This window comes from Sinocyclocheilus rhinocerous, unplaced genomic scaffold, assembly GCF_001515625.1.
Source record: "Sinocyclocheilus rhinocerous isolate Xijiao unplaced genomic scaffold, SAMN03320098_v1.1 scaffold2593, whole genome shotgun sequence".
Taxonomy (NCBI): Eukaryota; Metazoa; Chordata; class Actinopteri; order Cypriniformes; family Cyprinidae; genus Sinocyclocheilus; species Sinocyclocheilus rhinocerous.
Window position 1 is genome coordinate 340,982 of NW_015664037.1, and position 15,836 is coordinate 356,817.

At 38.5% G+C, this 15,836-nt stretch overlaps 1 protein-coding gene across 1 annotated transcript in view; it reads right to left on the reverse strand.

The window, feature by feature from the left end:
* The window catches only part of cep112 (centrosomal protein 112), an 87,859-nt gene that overhangs the window by 17,933 nt on the left and 54,090 nt on the right, over positions 1 to 15,836 (reverse strand). The window contains exon 13 of the mRNA XM_016540152.1: positions 15,544 to 15,774. Coding sequence (XP_016395638.1) covers positions 15,544 to 15,774 — 231 coding nt within the window. The remainder of the gene's footprint in view (positions 1 to 15,543; positions 15,775 to 15,836) is intronic.

Consider the following 15,836-nt stretch of genomic DNA (forward strand, 5'->3'; position numbering starts at 1 on the left):
TGTAACATGCAAACATTGATCTAAGTACAGAGGATCCAATGAACAGAGGGTGCTTAATGGATCTGCACTGAGTATGGAAAAACACAAACAGTAAGAAAGCTGGAAAAGCATGGAAAAATGAAGCATTTGGACTGCTTTGTGTGTGTTTCCTAGCAAATGTCTGTACCTTGCCAAAGGTATCTTAGAGCTACAGGCGCTTTGAGCTTCTATCAGGTGCTGCAATCGCTTCACAATATTGCCGGTGTGAGTCCACGGCCTTTGAAGTGTGAACGCTGTATTTGAATGTTACTGTTTTTGAAAGCACAAAGCATGCAGCGCTAAGCCAACCTTCATTAACAATCTAATTCTGGAGCTGAGCAATCACAACACTCACCCTTCCAATCATACACATTAAAACAGAAGGAAAATAAACATCAGCAAACATACCTACAGGGATAATATAAGATGTAATTATTTTTCTAAAAAAACAGGAACAATTAGGTTTGATAGTGTAATAAGTACAAGGCTGGCAGGCATTTTTCCGCAATTTTGCAGTATGTGTTTAGAGATTTTTGGCGAGTGCTGGATTGGATTGTGTTGCTTGGAGAGGAAGAATTTTTTGTAAACATGGTTTTAAAAGCAACGGGCATTCTTATGTATCCAAACTGCCTTGGGTTTATTGGTTCCTGGTGTCGGGGGAAAGAGATAGCACCGTGAAGACTAAGCGTACACAAACATAAAGGATCAGTTCACCCAAAATGAAAATTGTCATCATTTACTTATCCTCATGTTGTTTTCAAATCAGTATGAGTTGTACTTTTTCATACAATGAAAGCATACTGAGACCAGAGGTCATCAAACTCCATAAAAGGAAGAAAAAAAAATCTTACAATATTTTAAAAGCTGAGGTGGGAGTAAGAAAGAAATGCAAGTCATAATCAAGCTAGACAAGTCAAGTCATGCCAGTTGCTCACCTCAAGCAAGTCAAAGTGCTAAGCAAGTACCAAATTTGATCACATTACCAAATAGTACCTATTAAAGACAATTTTACTAATTTCCTATAGTAATGATTTAGTCTTTGAAATCATATTATACATAACTGAGAAGAAACATACTCAAGCTTTATAAACATTTTGTCAGTTGTAGAAAACTTGCATTACAAGACAAACTACTATTATAAGAGGGAAAAATAATATTTCACATTCATATAACTTCAGAATATAGAATACAATATATATATATAAAAAGTCATAAGAACTACTTTTTAATGCTGATCTTTGCTGGTTTTTATTGCATTGAAAAAAGAGCAGTGTGAAGATTCTAATAAACATATCCTCTTGTGTTACAATATTATTTTGGAGTAAACAATTTGGTTACACTTTATTTTAAGGTGTCCATGTTACAGTGTAATTATACATTTAAGTACTGAGTAATATTAATTAAATACAGAGTTGTCATGACAGAACTACATGTACTTACTGTATGGTTAGGGTTAGGATTAGGGTTTGGCTTAGGGTTACTTGCATGTAATTATGCATAATGTTTTGTTATTATAATAGTAAGTGCATGCAACGTGTAACAAGGACACCTTAAAATAAAGTGTTACCAACACTTTCTTAAAATATCCCTTTCATATCTACAGGATAAAACACAGATACCAACAATAAAATACTGCAAAGGCACAAAAAGTGAAATGTTAACATTACTGTAGTAGATATGAATTTACCTGTAAAAAAGTGGATGCTTTATTCTAATGACTTCCATCTCAAAACACTCATAAAACATTCACAGTCAAGGTTTTTCAATCTTAGACGGATGAGCAAATGTTTGTCCAGTCTGTGAGCATTAAATAAATGATGTGTGTAAATCACTTTCCATGCTAGATTCAGACCATTATCAATCAGAGAAGGAGAGATGTGCAAGACATGATTTTTAGTTACTGTTTATTATTCTCAGAATACTGACTTCCTTTGATTTAGTTTTCAAAATCGGAACGACTACAACATTATAACCACAACACTCATGCCACAGCCAGTGATACCTGAAATCATGAAATCTCCTCTTGTTGAGGAGAGATGAGCTGCTCATTTTCTAAGCGATCAGACTTGTGATTTTCTGTAAAAGGGATGAAAAAAATCCCATAAACCTCCAAAATTCTCAAAACCTACAATTAAGGAGAGACATGAACCGTAAAACCTAATTTCAGCAAGCAACCACCAAGAATATGATAATAAGATGTTTTTATATGGTCTCTGAAGTTCAACAATGGTAGAAAAGGTTAGATGATTTCAGTTTGGTGAATATACTTCAAACTCTTAATTTTAATGAATCAGAAGGCTGATTTGTTTGCATGATCATTAAAATCACATGGACATCTCTGTGTGGCATTATTTATGTTTTAGTAAAAATGGAAAACATACCCTAATATGAAATCGTATTTATCATTTAGCTTAACATTTACTTATCATTTAGCATTACTTGGCTGAAATGATGGTTTCTCTGAATGAAAACAAACAAAAAATGCATGCACACACCTGTCAAATAAATATGGCAATGTATATTGGAAATCATCAAAAGGCAAAAAAAAAAAAAATTTTTATCTATATTGCTCAGCCCTATTGTGAACAAACCAAGTCAGTGAAGGTGACACCATGCTAATGAAAAACAGATCAATCCTCACTTGTCCTTCCTCGTCCTATTTAAAAGGGCCGTCACATATTACACTGGCAGGTGTGGCTACACCCCCAGCCTGTGTGCGTTGTGTGGCTAGGACTGTTCGATTTTCATCATGGCTTCCAAAATCAGTTTTTGGGCAGGGATCTGTCACACCTCTGTTAGCAGGTGGATCAGTGGACCGGCGGTAGGGATCAGGGAACACAGCCATGAATGCATCTGCGTGAGGATTTAGGCTGCTGGGGAGTTTGCTGGCCTCTCATGCTTTAAGTTGGGACCTCCTGCGATTCGTCCCATTTGATGACCTTGGGTGCTGATTTTCCGCCAGGGTCAACACTACAAAGGCCAACTTAGGCATTCAATAAGAGCCTTTTATTTGGCTGGTGACCCTAGAGCCGCCATCTCCATCTGGTGGTGTGATTAAAGCCTTCTGACGAGGGGCGGGCAGCTTTCTTCATGTCAGCTTCATCAATAATTCGTACGTGTGGAGAGCTGACCTGTGAATAACGGCAAACCTTCAACTTTATAGTTGTAAACCATCCACTTTGAGCAGAAAACACTGACTGCTGCACGACACCATCTATCATTGTCCTTCAGCTGGAGAAGGAGAAAAGAGCTGAGACTCCAGAGTGATCACTCAGTACTGATCAAGCTCCTGTTGACATGTGGCCTTTGTGCCATCATGCATTGGTTTGTCTAGCACTTCATTCGTGTCTTTTTGGTGATAGGTGGAGGATGGTCTGAGCTGCAAATGGAAAGCCCACAGATTGGCCATTCACAGACCGTCTGGGGCATATCGCACACAATAAACGCAAGAACTTTCTCAAAATTGCAAGCTGCAATTGACTGACCAATAGTCATGTTTTAGACTTTGCGAACTTCAATACTGGCTCTGTAACAAAGCATATCCAATATTATTATACACGTCTCAGGATTGATCAGTTGCAGCATTCAAATATTACTGAATAATCACCATTGTGCTGGGTGTCACAGCACACTGTAAAAACAATGAAATTGAATGGTAATAGTTCCCTTACTCTATATGGTGAAAAAATGTAATGTATTTCATACAATTTTACGGTAAAATACTGTAAAATGTACTGTTTTGGGAAGTAAGAAAGATGAAGCCATCTTACAATTTATCATAAACTGGAGATTTTCAATGAAATGATGTTTCTTTTTAGTTTTTTCTTATTATAAATGCAAATTAGGTATTTATGTTAAATTATATTTTATTAAATTAATGTTTATTGCATTATTTTGGTGTCATGTGTTTCTATTACAACCTTATTTCCATTAATGAAATACATGTCTTTTTTTAATTGCAATTTTAATTTAAATCAGTGATATAAAGTTGCTACCATGGCAAAGTTCTGACAGCTTCAGTTTTTGGATGTAATTTTTTACTGTTGTTTTTATATTTATTTATTATACAGTCGCTCTCTGAAGCATTATTTTTATTTATTTGGGAAGTAGCTGTGTACCGTATAATTAGCTGCTCATTATTGCAAAACAAACATTTATCGTAAGGTTCATGGAGATCACCATGGGTTTATTTTGTGATAACTAGCTCATTGTGCATTATGCCTTACTAACTGTTCTTGGTCAAATAAAGCTGCTTTATGGACCACACCTCATGCCACCTGTCAAAAGTCAGCCTGTAAAACACTAAGTTGAAAATTTCTGTTCAAGGGTGATGTTAAAGTCTCTGAGCGAGTGGCTGGTGGCATTGTGGATGTGTTTTAAAGCGCTCTAAAGCCAGAGAGCTCTCCACAGCTCTACACTGCCGGTCTGTGGCAGTCTCTTCCTGTGTCACCCACTTTCCCAGCCATACTGAGAGGAAAAGAATGAGAAAACTGGAGGATGGGGGGAAAACGGCGCAACTTTCATCTCCGCAGAAGAAAGAAAAATAGAATCACCAAATCCATCCACATGCCTGGCTGGTCTAAATCTGATTTTCTGCTATTAAGCTCCATTTCCCTCTCTCGATCTGCCACTCCGAGGTGATGGGGAGGTGTCTTTGATCATATTCTCCCACTGTTTTGCTCTCTGTAATCCATGACCAAAAATAATGGGATTTGGTGTATCTCCAAATGGCAGAGAAACCGGTTGACAGAAATTAATAAGTTTGCAGGGACAAAAAGCGAAGACAAACAATGACAACAACATCCCCAAAACGCCACCATCTTCCGTCAGGAGTGAAAGAGAAAGAGAAAATATGAATCGTAATGTTAAACAGAGACTAAAAATGGTGGTGACACATTAACAAAAAACAAATAAAGTTAAAAAGAGGCAACATCCAAACTTTGGGCAGAATGACAGCTGACAGGCACGCCGTGGGGGAGCTGGGTGTATTGATGTGTCTTTGAAGTGAGCGTGTGTTTACCGCGTTCTCTAAAACAGCAGCAGCAGCCATGTTCTCAGGGCCTGATTCGCTCTAATCCCTTCTGTCACTGCTCAATGGAAATCTTGTACCGATGCCACATCCTTCTTAGTCAACAGGTGCATTTCATTATGCAATGTGTACATGCAATAATCTTGACCGCTTTCCTGCCAGTTTCTTAACTGAGCGAAAGCTTTTACGTGCAACAGACTCACAGTATTTGTGCAAAGGCACTTTTGCTTTATCGTCGTGCTGTTGCTTGATTGTGTTCATATTCTTACGCAAACTTTCAATGTGACAATTTACGCTAAAATGTTTCAAGAAATGCACTTTTGGTCTGGGTTAAATACAATTTAAAGGGGTCATAAACTGATAAACCAAAATTCCCTTGATCATTTCACATATAAGAAGTCACTGTACTATAAAAACATCCTGTAAGTTTCAGAACTCAAACTTTCTTGTTAGTCTAAAAACAGCTTATATTGAAGCCAGTCTGCCAAAACTACAGCTTGTGGAATATACGACTCTATGAAGTAATAGTGTGGCTAAACACCGCCCCCGTAGAAGATGATCAACGCCTGCTTCTACATCATTTACATTCTCTTCAGCTAGCGTAAAGTTGGTTGCTTTCGCCACACATGGCTCTTCAATTTGCCTCCTGTTATGCTGCAGACGAACGGCACAAAAAAGCATGTGCTGCCTTTTTAAAAAGTAAATCTCTCACAGTACCACTACCTCTGTCTTGCACTTTTCTCGTTCTTTGTCACAGTGAGGAAACAAAAATAACCGCATCAGTTGTATGCCGCACATCTAGTTACCATGGTGATCTCATGCATGTACCGAGACCATGTAGCTGGAAGCAGATGCAGTGGCACTACAGAATTATATTTGTGTGAGAGAAAGAATATAACAATAAGAACACAGAAGTAGGGTCCAATGATTTCTGTGATGTGGAAAGCACGGATGGAATCACATAATCTAGACGTAAAAATGGAATTTACTGTATAATGTGGAATGTCAGATGTGGCAAAATTTGATTGAATAAACCAAAAGTAGGGTTGTACACTTAATCAAATCGCAATATGTTAATATTAAACGGCAAAGGACTGCTATCTAAACAAAAAGTCTGCTTGTTCTGCATGACTTGTCTACTACACATGCTCAAGCACATGTGACAATCTCCAGAACTGCTCTGAATGTCACTTCACGGCATTTAACCATTTCATTTGATAAAACTATCATCAGACACACAGGGAAACTCAAGACTTCACTACAACCTGCCAAAATAAGAGTTTGGTTTAACCTGAAGAAATTGTGACAGAAATATATTACTATTATACAGTACTTTTTTTCAAAGTAATATTTATTTATTTAAAAAAAGTACTCAATTTTTTGTCTCTGTTTTAATTTAAAGAGTACACATCTGTTGTGTAGCCAAAAAAAAATAAAAGGAATTACTCAAATTTCATTTGATTAAAATAATTTTTTTTTTTTTTTTTTTTAGATTTTAAAAGTTCAAGTTTTATTAATTAATTTGATTACTACCATTATTGATAATGAATGTGCATTAAACCATAAAACAACAAATCCAGAACAATTAATACAGAGTGTTTGAAAAATTCCATTAGGCACTATTATTATTAAAATATTAATACATTAGTATTGAACTGTTTCATAAATTCAATTGATTTGACATAATATTTGATTATTAAAATGTAATTTAACTATTAAAACAAAATCCATAAAAAATAAAATGGAAAACCCAATAATTGGGAAAGAATATTAAAAAATAAATAAATAAATTGGGGGAAAAATAATAAATAAAACAAATTACAGGGCCCTACAGAAGAATTTTCTGGCAACTTTTTTCCCCCATATTATTTTTTCAGTGAATATTGACCAAATTTGGGACCACAAGACTATTGTATGACTTTAGAAGACTTGGAACATAGTGCCCAAGTCATATGGACTACTTTTATCATACTGTTATGGTGTATGTCGGTATTGTATGTATGCATGTATTTATTTATTTTTAATTATTATATGCATTTATGTATTTATTTACTTATTTTATAGCTGGAAAGACAACAAGCGCATTCCTCACCATTCCTCCTTTTGTGTTCCACTGAAGGAAAAAAAAGTCATATGGCTTTGGAATAATGTGAGGGTGAGTAAAGGACGAGAATTTTCATTTTTGGCTGAACTATTGTTTTGAGTGCAAGAGAACATGGCCACATTGTAGCAATTCATGAGAGGTGCCACATGTCTATGCTTTGAGACCGCTCTCATGTCAAATCTATGCCACTAGGTTTGGTCTGACAGCTCCAGTCCATACGGGTAAGTTAGGCTGGTGCCTTTTATCAGGGCAATCCCTTGAGCCTTTGGCTTTGGGGCAAACAGAAAAGGGAACCAGCCACATCCATTTCAGCACCTCCAGCTACAGCTGAAATGACCAATCCCTTTGATGTTAAACTCTGAAGTTGCATCATTTGAGAAACACTGATCACTCAAAAGTGGAAATACTCAAGGAATGAGGTAAAACAATATGAATCAGGAATATGTCTGTAAACAAAACACAATTAGAAGGAACATGACAAACTGTCATCCTCATAAACAGAGCCAAATCCTCCTCCAAACTATTCCTGCTCATTTAGCGCTGGCAGATGAAACATGCTCAAGAGTACATGCTAGAGCTACCTGCATATCTCAATACCTGCCTATTCTGATGGTGTTAACAAGTGGGTTGGTCTGATGGCTATGAGGGCGTGTGGGAGAAGATAAATAGAGCCCAAAAAGAGTGATGAGTCCAAAGAAAGGCTGCTCTTTCAACAGGGATTCATTACACACACTACTTTTTTAGGAAAACTGCCCCTCTTTAGGGTGAATGCCCCTATGATACTATATAAACAGTCTTCATATGCCATTTTACTTTGGATGGGAATGCTAAAAGAAACTGAAATCTTCTTGTCCGGGCTGGTGCATGAAATCTACAAGTTGGTAATTAGCCGTGGACATAATAATGCTTCTAAATATCTTATGATTTTCAGAGAGTTTTATTTTTTGCTGAGACAACCTAATGGCTGCTCTAGTGGAGAATGCACTAAGAATGAATTTGACCCACTGCGCATTGTTTATTTGTATATATCTGTGTTTTGATGACTATAAGAATTCAGAAGATGTGGTAAAAGTGCAAGCATTTCAATGCTCACAATTTAAATGGTGCAATCGCAGTCTTCTGTACCAGCAATGTTATAACTGCCGTAGACAAACAGCAAAGATATGTTGGAACCTGGCTCATTCTATAAAGAGCCTCATTTACATAGAAATGATGATGATATTGCCTTAATTTAATTAATTATGCATGTCACAGCATTATACCAGTGCATATAGTGTTTGCGCTGACATAAAGTGGCTGTAGTGATTTTGTACCTGCTAATCTTTGTGTATAATCTAGATTTATTTACATTTTGCCTTTTTTTACGGTACTTTCACACTTGGTTCGATTGCCTGGTCCGAACCCGAGTTCAATTGCTCCCCCCTCCCCTGCCCCCGCTGGACTGCGTTCATATTATTTAATTTGGGTCCGAACCGCGGTTCGTTTGCGTCATCAAGCCAGCAGCTGTTTACCCCGTTGCTTAGTAACGACGGCGCAGGAGAAGGAGGCAAATGCATAACATTGCTCTCTGCACTGTAAATATATATTTACGTTTTTGAAACGTTCGTTTTGTTTACAAAGCTTCGGTACATAACGGCACTTACGTCTGTTTTACGAATGTACTGCAAATGATCTAAAGAACACTGAAGGCGAACAGAAATGAGATATACAGCTCTCTGTTTGCAGCGCGTCAGTCACACTCATCAGGAATGTAAGTGAAACACACACACAAACACACATTTTTATCAAATAATACATCATTAATAGCAGTTCACTTCCGTGATTTGGTACAACTGCGTTCACATCAGCAGCGAACCGTAACGGAGTTCACATGAACCGTACCCCAGACCACCCTTTTTAAGTGGACTCGGGTACGGTTCGCGGGTACGCACCAGAGTTCGGAAGACAGCGTTCACATTATCCAAACGAACCAAACTCTGACGTCAATCGAACCCGGGTGCGCACAAAAAGTGCTAGTGTGAAAGCACCCTTAGTTTCTCAAGCTAGAAAATATGAGTTAATATTCACATATATGGCACGAGGTATTATAACAAAAACACATTCGCTCTTTGGACCCAATCGAACTGTATACAGTGATTAAAGAGGGATGCTGATCTGAAAATCAGCTTTGAACTTAATACGTTTTCTGACTGGCAGATTTTGTTGAGGAATCTGCCGTTAAAATAAAGAAGACATGAAAAGGGCTGAATCCGTAGGAATTCAGGACAGGAAGCAGTGATTTGTATAGCCGTTACTCCAAAGCTAAAAGAAGAAGAAAGTACAAAGAACATCTGAGCATCAGAAGCACTGGCTGTGAGCTGCAGAGAGAAGTCAGGTTTATCTGGAGGAACAAGGCTCCCAGGGTTCTCTGTGGTGGATGGAGATTGGGTACTGGTGTCTGCGCGCACACACACGCACACACACACACACACACACACACACTCGCGCACACACTAGCCACAGCCAGATAAACCTCTGTTGTTAACAGAGACTGGAATAAATTCACTTTCATCTTCCTTTCTTTTCGCTAAGCGTCTGACGTTGGAACAATCTAACACATGATCTTATCGCTTCTGATATTCTGTTTCTTATTATTTTATGCCACAAGCTCCGCTTCAAAAAGCCTGTGTCTTTCATGAAAACCCATTCATGGATTTAATGGATTTCTCGTTCCCTTTTCTCTGGGATCTGTCTTCAAACCCTGGCTGGCCATTTCAGGAGCGGCTGACTGCCGAGGACAGCATTTCTCTCGCCATCAAAAGAATAAGAAATTTCAGCTTAGAAACATGCCAAGTCACTACAAATCTAAAAGCCTAAAAACTTCCAAATGAAAATAGCTAAACTTTTCCCTCTGAAACATACAAAAAAAAAGAAGCTCTGACGCAGTTGGGGAGAGATAACGTACCAGGCTAAATCATTAGCTGCATTTAAAGCATTCTGGCTAATAATCTGTGAAACCAATAGGATTTATCTTAGTAACGTTTCTACTATCATGCAACAAGGAGAAACTAGTTTTTACATTTTCTGAAGAGAATGTCAGTGCAGTTGTGCTTTCTTGTCTTCACAATGATAGGATGCTAAGGCATTTGCGTGGTTGCCTACTAGCCTTAACAAAAAGAGCCTAAAACTACTATACTACAGGTGCATCTCAATAAATTAGAATGTCGTGGAAAAGTTAATTTATTTCAGTAATTCAACTCAAATTGTGAAACTCGTGTATTAAATAAATTCAATGCACACAGACTGAAGTAGTTTAAGTCTTTGGTTCTTTTAATTGTGATGATTTTGGCTCACATTTAACAAACTCAACAAATCTCAACAAATTAGAATACTTCAAAAGACCAATAAAAAAAAACAATTTTAGTGAATTGTTGGCCTTCTGGAAAGTATGTTCATTTACTGTACATGTACTCAATACTTGGTAGGGGCTCCTTTTGCTTTAATTACTGACTCAATTCGGCGTGGCATGGAGGTGATCAGTTTGTGGCACTACTGAGGTGGTATGGAAGCCCAGGTTTCTTTGACAGTGGCCTTCAGCTCATCTACATTTTTTGGTCTCTTGTTTCTCATTTTCCTCTTGACAATACACCATAGATTCTCTATGGGGTTCAGGGCTGGTGAGTTTGCTGGCCAGTCAAAACTACTTCAGTCTGTGTGCACTGAATTTATTTATTACACGAGTTTTACAATTTGAGTTGAATTACTGAAATAAGAAGTGAAGTGAAGTGAGAAGTGACGTGACATGTGGCCAAGTATGGTGACCCATACTCGGAATTAGTGCTCTGCATTTATCCCATCCAAAGTGCACACACAGCAGTGAACACACACACCGTGAACACACACCCGGAGCAGTGGGCAGCCATTTTTTGCTGCGGCGCCCGGGAAGCAGTTGGGGGTTCGGTGCCTTGCTCAAGGGCACCTCAGTCGTGGTATTGAAGGTGGGAGAGAGCGCTGTACATTCACTTCCCCCACCTACAATCCCTGCCGGTACGAGACTCGAACCCGCAACCCTTGGGACTTCTCCACGACATTCTAATTTATTGAGATGCACCTGTATATCTTTTTACCAACTATCACATCAAAAGTCTATGCACAATTCAAAGGCAGGGGACTTATGGGATTTTTCTGTCCATTTTATTGTCCACCAGATAAAAATCATATGTCTGATAGCATAAAAAAAGAGTCAATTAAGAAATAATTTATGTTTGTAGCACAAATGGCGCCAAAATTTAGTATAGGGCTAGAGGTTTGTTCAAAGTTCTAATTCTAAATATGAGTAATAGTGATTGACTTTGCGAACACCACGGATGACTCATGTACTGGACTGCAATGGTGAGCTATGAAACAGTGGCAAAATGAGACGTATGTATATGTGTGTGAGTCAGATGTTTTGTTAATCCTCAGAGGATAACACAGCTTTACTCTGGAGGAATGAGTCTGGCGTTGCGCCTCTGGCCAGAGAGAGATCAGAGAGCCGGTTTACCTCCCGTTACCTTGCATTATAATAGCCTGGTCACTCTCACAGGCCAGCACTAACATCATCTGTCTCATTATGCCATATTTATCTACATCTGTAATAGTAATCATGACACTACTTACCTCACAAGAGTCATGCCTTACGTAGAATACATATGAGCATCCATTTGTTGTGTTTCTCTTTATGACTAATCTGCATCGCTCAGTGAGAAATGCCTTAAAGGGACAGTTCTCCCAAAAATGAAAATTGTCATCATTTACTCATCTTCAAGTTTCAAACCGGTATGACTTTCTGCCTTTCATGAAACACAAAAGGAGATGTTTAACTGTCACTCCAGTTATGTATTCCACTGAAGAATGTAAGTGGGTTTGGAAGAAGATTGTGAGTGCAAAAAAAAGAATTTTTATTTTTGGTGAAATATCCCTGAATACCTCACACGTATGTTTTCTTGCTACATATGAATGATAATTTTCAGAATACATGATAATGTTCTCACCAACTTGAAGACTCAACACCATTATGTGGCAAATTTTGTCAGTTAATAACCGTTTCCTTTGAGACACAAGGTGCCTTCTTCAAAGGGTCATTATGGTCTTAGTACTTTAGCTAAATTCTCAACTGGGCTGCATTGACATCTTAGGTTGTTTTTCATCTTTTTATGCACTCACAACTTGACTGATTTTAAAAATTGTATATAGAATTTTTAAAAGTGGGCTAAACTGGAAATTTGAGAGGTTGAAGAAGCATTGATGAAAGACTAAGGGGCTGTTCATAGTGAACACGTCTTTGTGTCTATAATGCGAGATGCAGTGCTCAGGAATGGTTTTTAAACAAAATGCAGAGCAGAATGCCTCCTCCGCCATGTTGCCATCAAATAAAACAGTTGGCACAGCAACTTGCTACTGTAAACAAAAACTTGCAATGCTTGCCCCGCCTCTGTGGTCTTCTGATTGGCCTACTGTTTTGGAACTGACATTCTTTTAACTTGACATGTGAGAGACACTGCAAAACACACGAGCGCAATGGTCATACACATCCGTCCAGTGCATGTTTACATAGAAAACAATGGACAAAAGTTGTGCATTGGAATGGAAAAACGCATTTTGTGTGAACAGCCCCTAAGCAAGCTTTATTTTCTAAACTTAACAAGTCTTATTTTTCATCAAATGATGAATGTGTTAACTGAATAAAATGTAACAGTGTTAAAACATGATAACACATTAACTTTGGCAGCGCTAGTTTGAAGTGTGTCAATCAGTCTCAGAGACAGACTTTGTTGAAGTCTCTTCAGAGGAAGTTTTCAGCCGCAGGTCAGGATGAGTATCAGATGAGGGGTGGCAGAAACAGAGACTGATTTTGTAAACAAGCCTTACGTGTCAGCCTGAGAGTGGAAAAGCGAGGCGGAATTCTCTTCAGACGGGATTTATGTGCAGCAATGTACTCACATATGGTTCCAAAATGTAGGCCCAGGATTTATGAAGAGGCCAAATGGCACGCTAATGTGCCGCAGATGTCCTGGGGGAGGGTGCAGTCAGCAGCGGTGCACGAGTTTAATGAAAACTAATCGCTTTGATGGGCCTAATCAGGATTACCCTCTGATCAATACCACCTTTAGCCGGTTCCTGGCCAACCTGTGCTGGATTACAGCCGCTTTCCAGCCCTCGTTTCTGCGGCTGGAATCAAGAGCTTTAAAAACAGAAAGGATGCAGGATTTCCGGTATAGTCGCCCAAGTCTGCTTGCTCAACCTTTATAGAGCCGGGGCAAAGAGGGGCTAATGTGTTTAATTAAATACTAAGTGATCTATTCCCTCAGCGCTGGAGTTCAAGCCAACACAGCCCATCAATGAACATGTGCGAATGCGTTTGTGTATACACACGCAACACACGTGATTAGGTGAGATGCTAGTCTTGTGTATTCATACATCTGTTTATAAGTTTAACTTTATTTGTTGCGTGCTCAACAGGTGCATGTGATTAATTAATTAATTTTTTTCTCCAGAAACAGAGTCTGATCATATACAAGCAATCCTGGCTTTTGGAAATTGATTGTGGAACATGTGAAGTGTGACGTTAACACTGAGTAACTTACATAGACATAGCAATCATACTGGAGAATCAGAACAGTTCTATAAACACCTAAAAAAAAGTCCACGCTCTATATTCATAGTCTTCTGAAATAATTTTCTCAAAATCTTCTTCTCTACCATCATTCTCACATCTCAATATTTGAACTGAATGAGATTTGAGTCTGAAAAAACTTACTGATTTCATTCCATTGACTTCCATTCATACACATGCGAATGCAGGAGTGTGGAAATGCATCTCATGCTAAGTTGTTTCGCATTTTGCTGCATTCCAAAGTTCAAGTTGGTGAAATCTTCCATATCACGTGAAACCGAAACCGTGTGACCAACAGAAGATTGAAAAAAACATCAATTTAAAACTACAGTGCTGGAGGAAAGTGTAGTAGATTGTATGTTTTTACATTTTGGATTTATTCTTATTTGTTATGAGTTGAATTTAAGTTTTTAAAAAGATGCATGCCATCATATCAAAACCATTGAAACCATAGAAATGTATACAGTAGATGCCACATTCGACCGCTCCAGATACGTTGACGCGTCCGCCATCTTGGAACGGTCTATGTCGTCACTCAAAATAACAATCAATGAGTTTCAATATGCAACAACATTGTTCAGGACCTGGTTGTAAAAACGCATAAAATTTAATTCCTGAAGAAACTGGTTAACGTTTCACAGGTAAGAATGTGTTGGTTTGTGTTTTTAATATGTATTAACTCAATATTACAGGTTTTTAAACTAAAGTCCCTTTTAAATGCCTTCTTAGCGAAATGCTGTGTCTTGTTGTATTGTGTTAGTTTAGCAAAAGCATCTTCTGAAGTCTACTGAATATATAAATGCGTGTAACGCATATATAAATGTGCATAACTAAAGTTGCAGTGCAGATGCACCAGCAACTTGCTCTCGAGTGTTCACAGACATTGCAATATGGCGGGCGGCTTACATATAGTGGCCCACAGAAACAGCCGCTAATAGGGCATCTACTTATACAGATCTATGGTTGCAGCGTCCAAAGAAATTGTGCATGCTCAAAGTCTAGTGTGATCATAACATAGCAACATGCTAACATCAGAAACATGGGAATCGTAAATATTAATGCACAGACACCCCATTAGCTCATGGCAATACATCTACAGGTGCATCTCAATAAATTAGAATGTCGTGGAAAACATGTTGGAAAGGCCAAGATTCTTTAATTAACACATAACAGTGATTTGACAGATCCTGTCTTTTCCAACTGATTTTCACAGGATTTGTTCTGCTATAAACATCTGATAATCCTGCATATTATAAATAATATCAAAAGAAAATAATTGGTAGTGCCAGAAATAAATTATGCCTGTCCCACAATTCCTGTGACTTCCCTTTTTTGTTGTAACCTCCAAATACAGTTTTCTACAATATGAATGTGTCATGACAAACGTTGGGAAGATTAGCACCCAGACAGTCATTTTATTATGCAATGATATGCTTCCAGCCAAAAGCAATACTACTTACTTCTATTCAAACAAGCCCTGTTGACCACTCCAAGATGGCGGCATGTATGTATTAATACTTTATATCCATGGTTAGTATCAATTGCATAAGAGTAGTACTTGAATCTTTGTGTTAAGTGTAAGAGCATCCAAGTTGCTGTCTACAAATTGAGCTTCTTATTTAGACAGTAACTCAATAAGGTTTAGAACAAGGCTAATGATGACCGGCCTGTCACATTATACAAATCGTGCAGGTGGCTTGAGCGACCTGAATTGCAACCTAGAATGCCAAAAATACATTGCCTGCATTTCACACCAACCTTCTCTTGGGCCAGCTCTCTTTCAGCCTTGTGGGTTCTTTCCAGGTCCTGCCGCACCTGATCCATCTCGGCCCGCAGACGGTCCAGAGCTGCTTGCTGGTCCCGAGCGGCCCGCTGTCGCTCCTCCTCCCGCAGCACACCCAACTCCGTCAGCTGCTGTTTCCTCTGACTGTGGGCTGCCAACAGCTCCTTCCTCAGAGAATGCACCTGGACCTCCAGATCAGAGATGGTCTGGTGAGAAACACAAACAACGAAATTTGTAAATCCGTTAAGATGCACCCATTCATGGAACA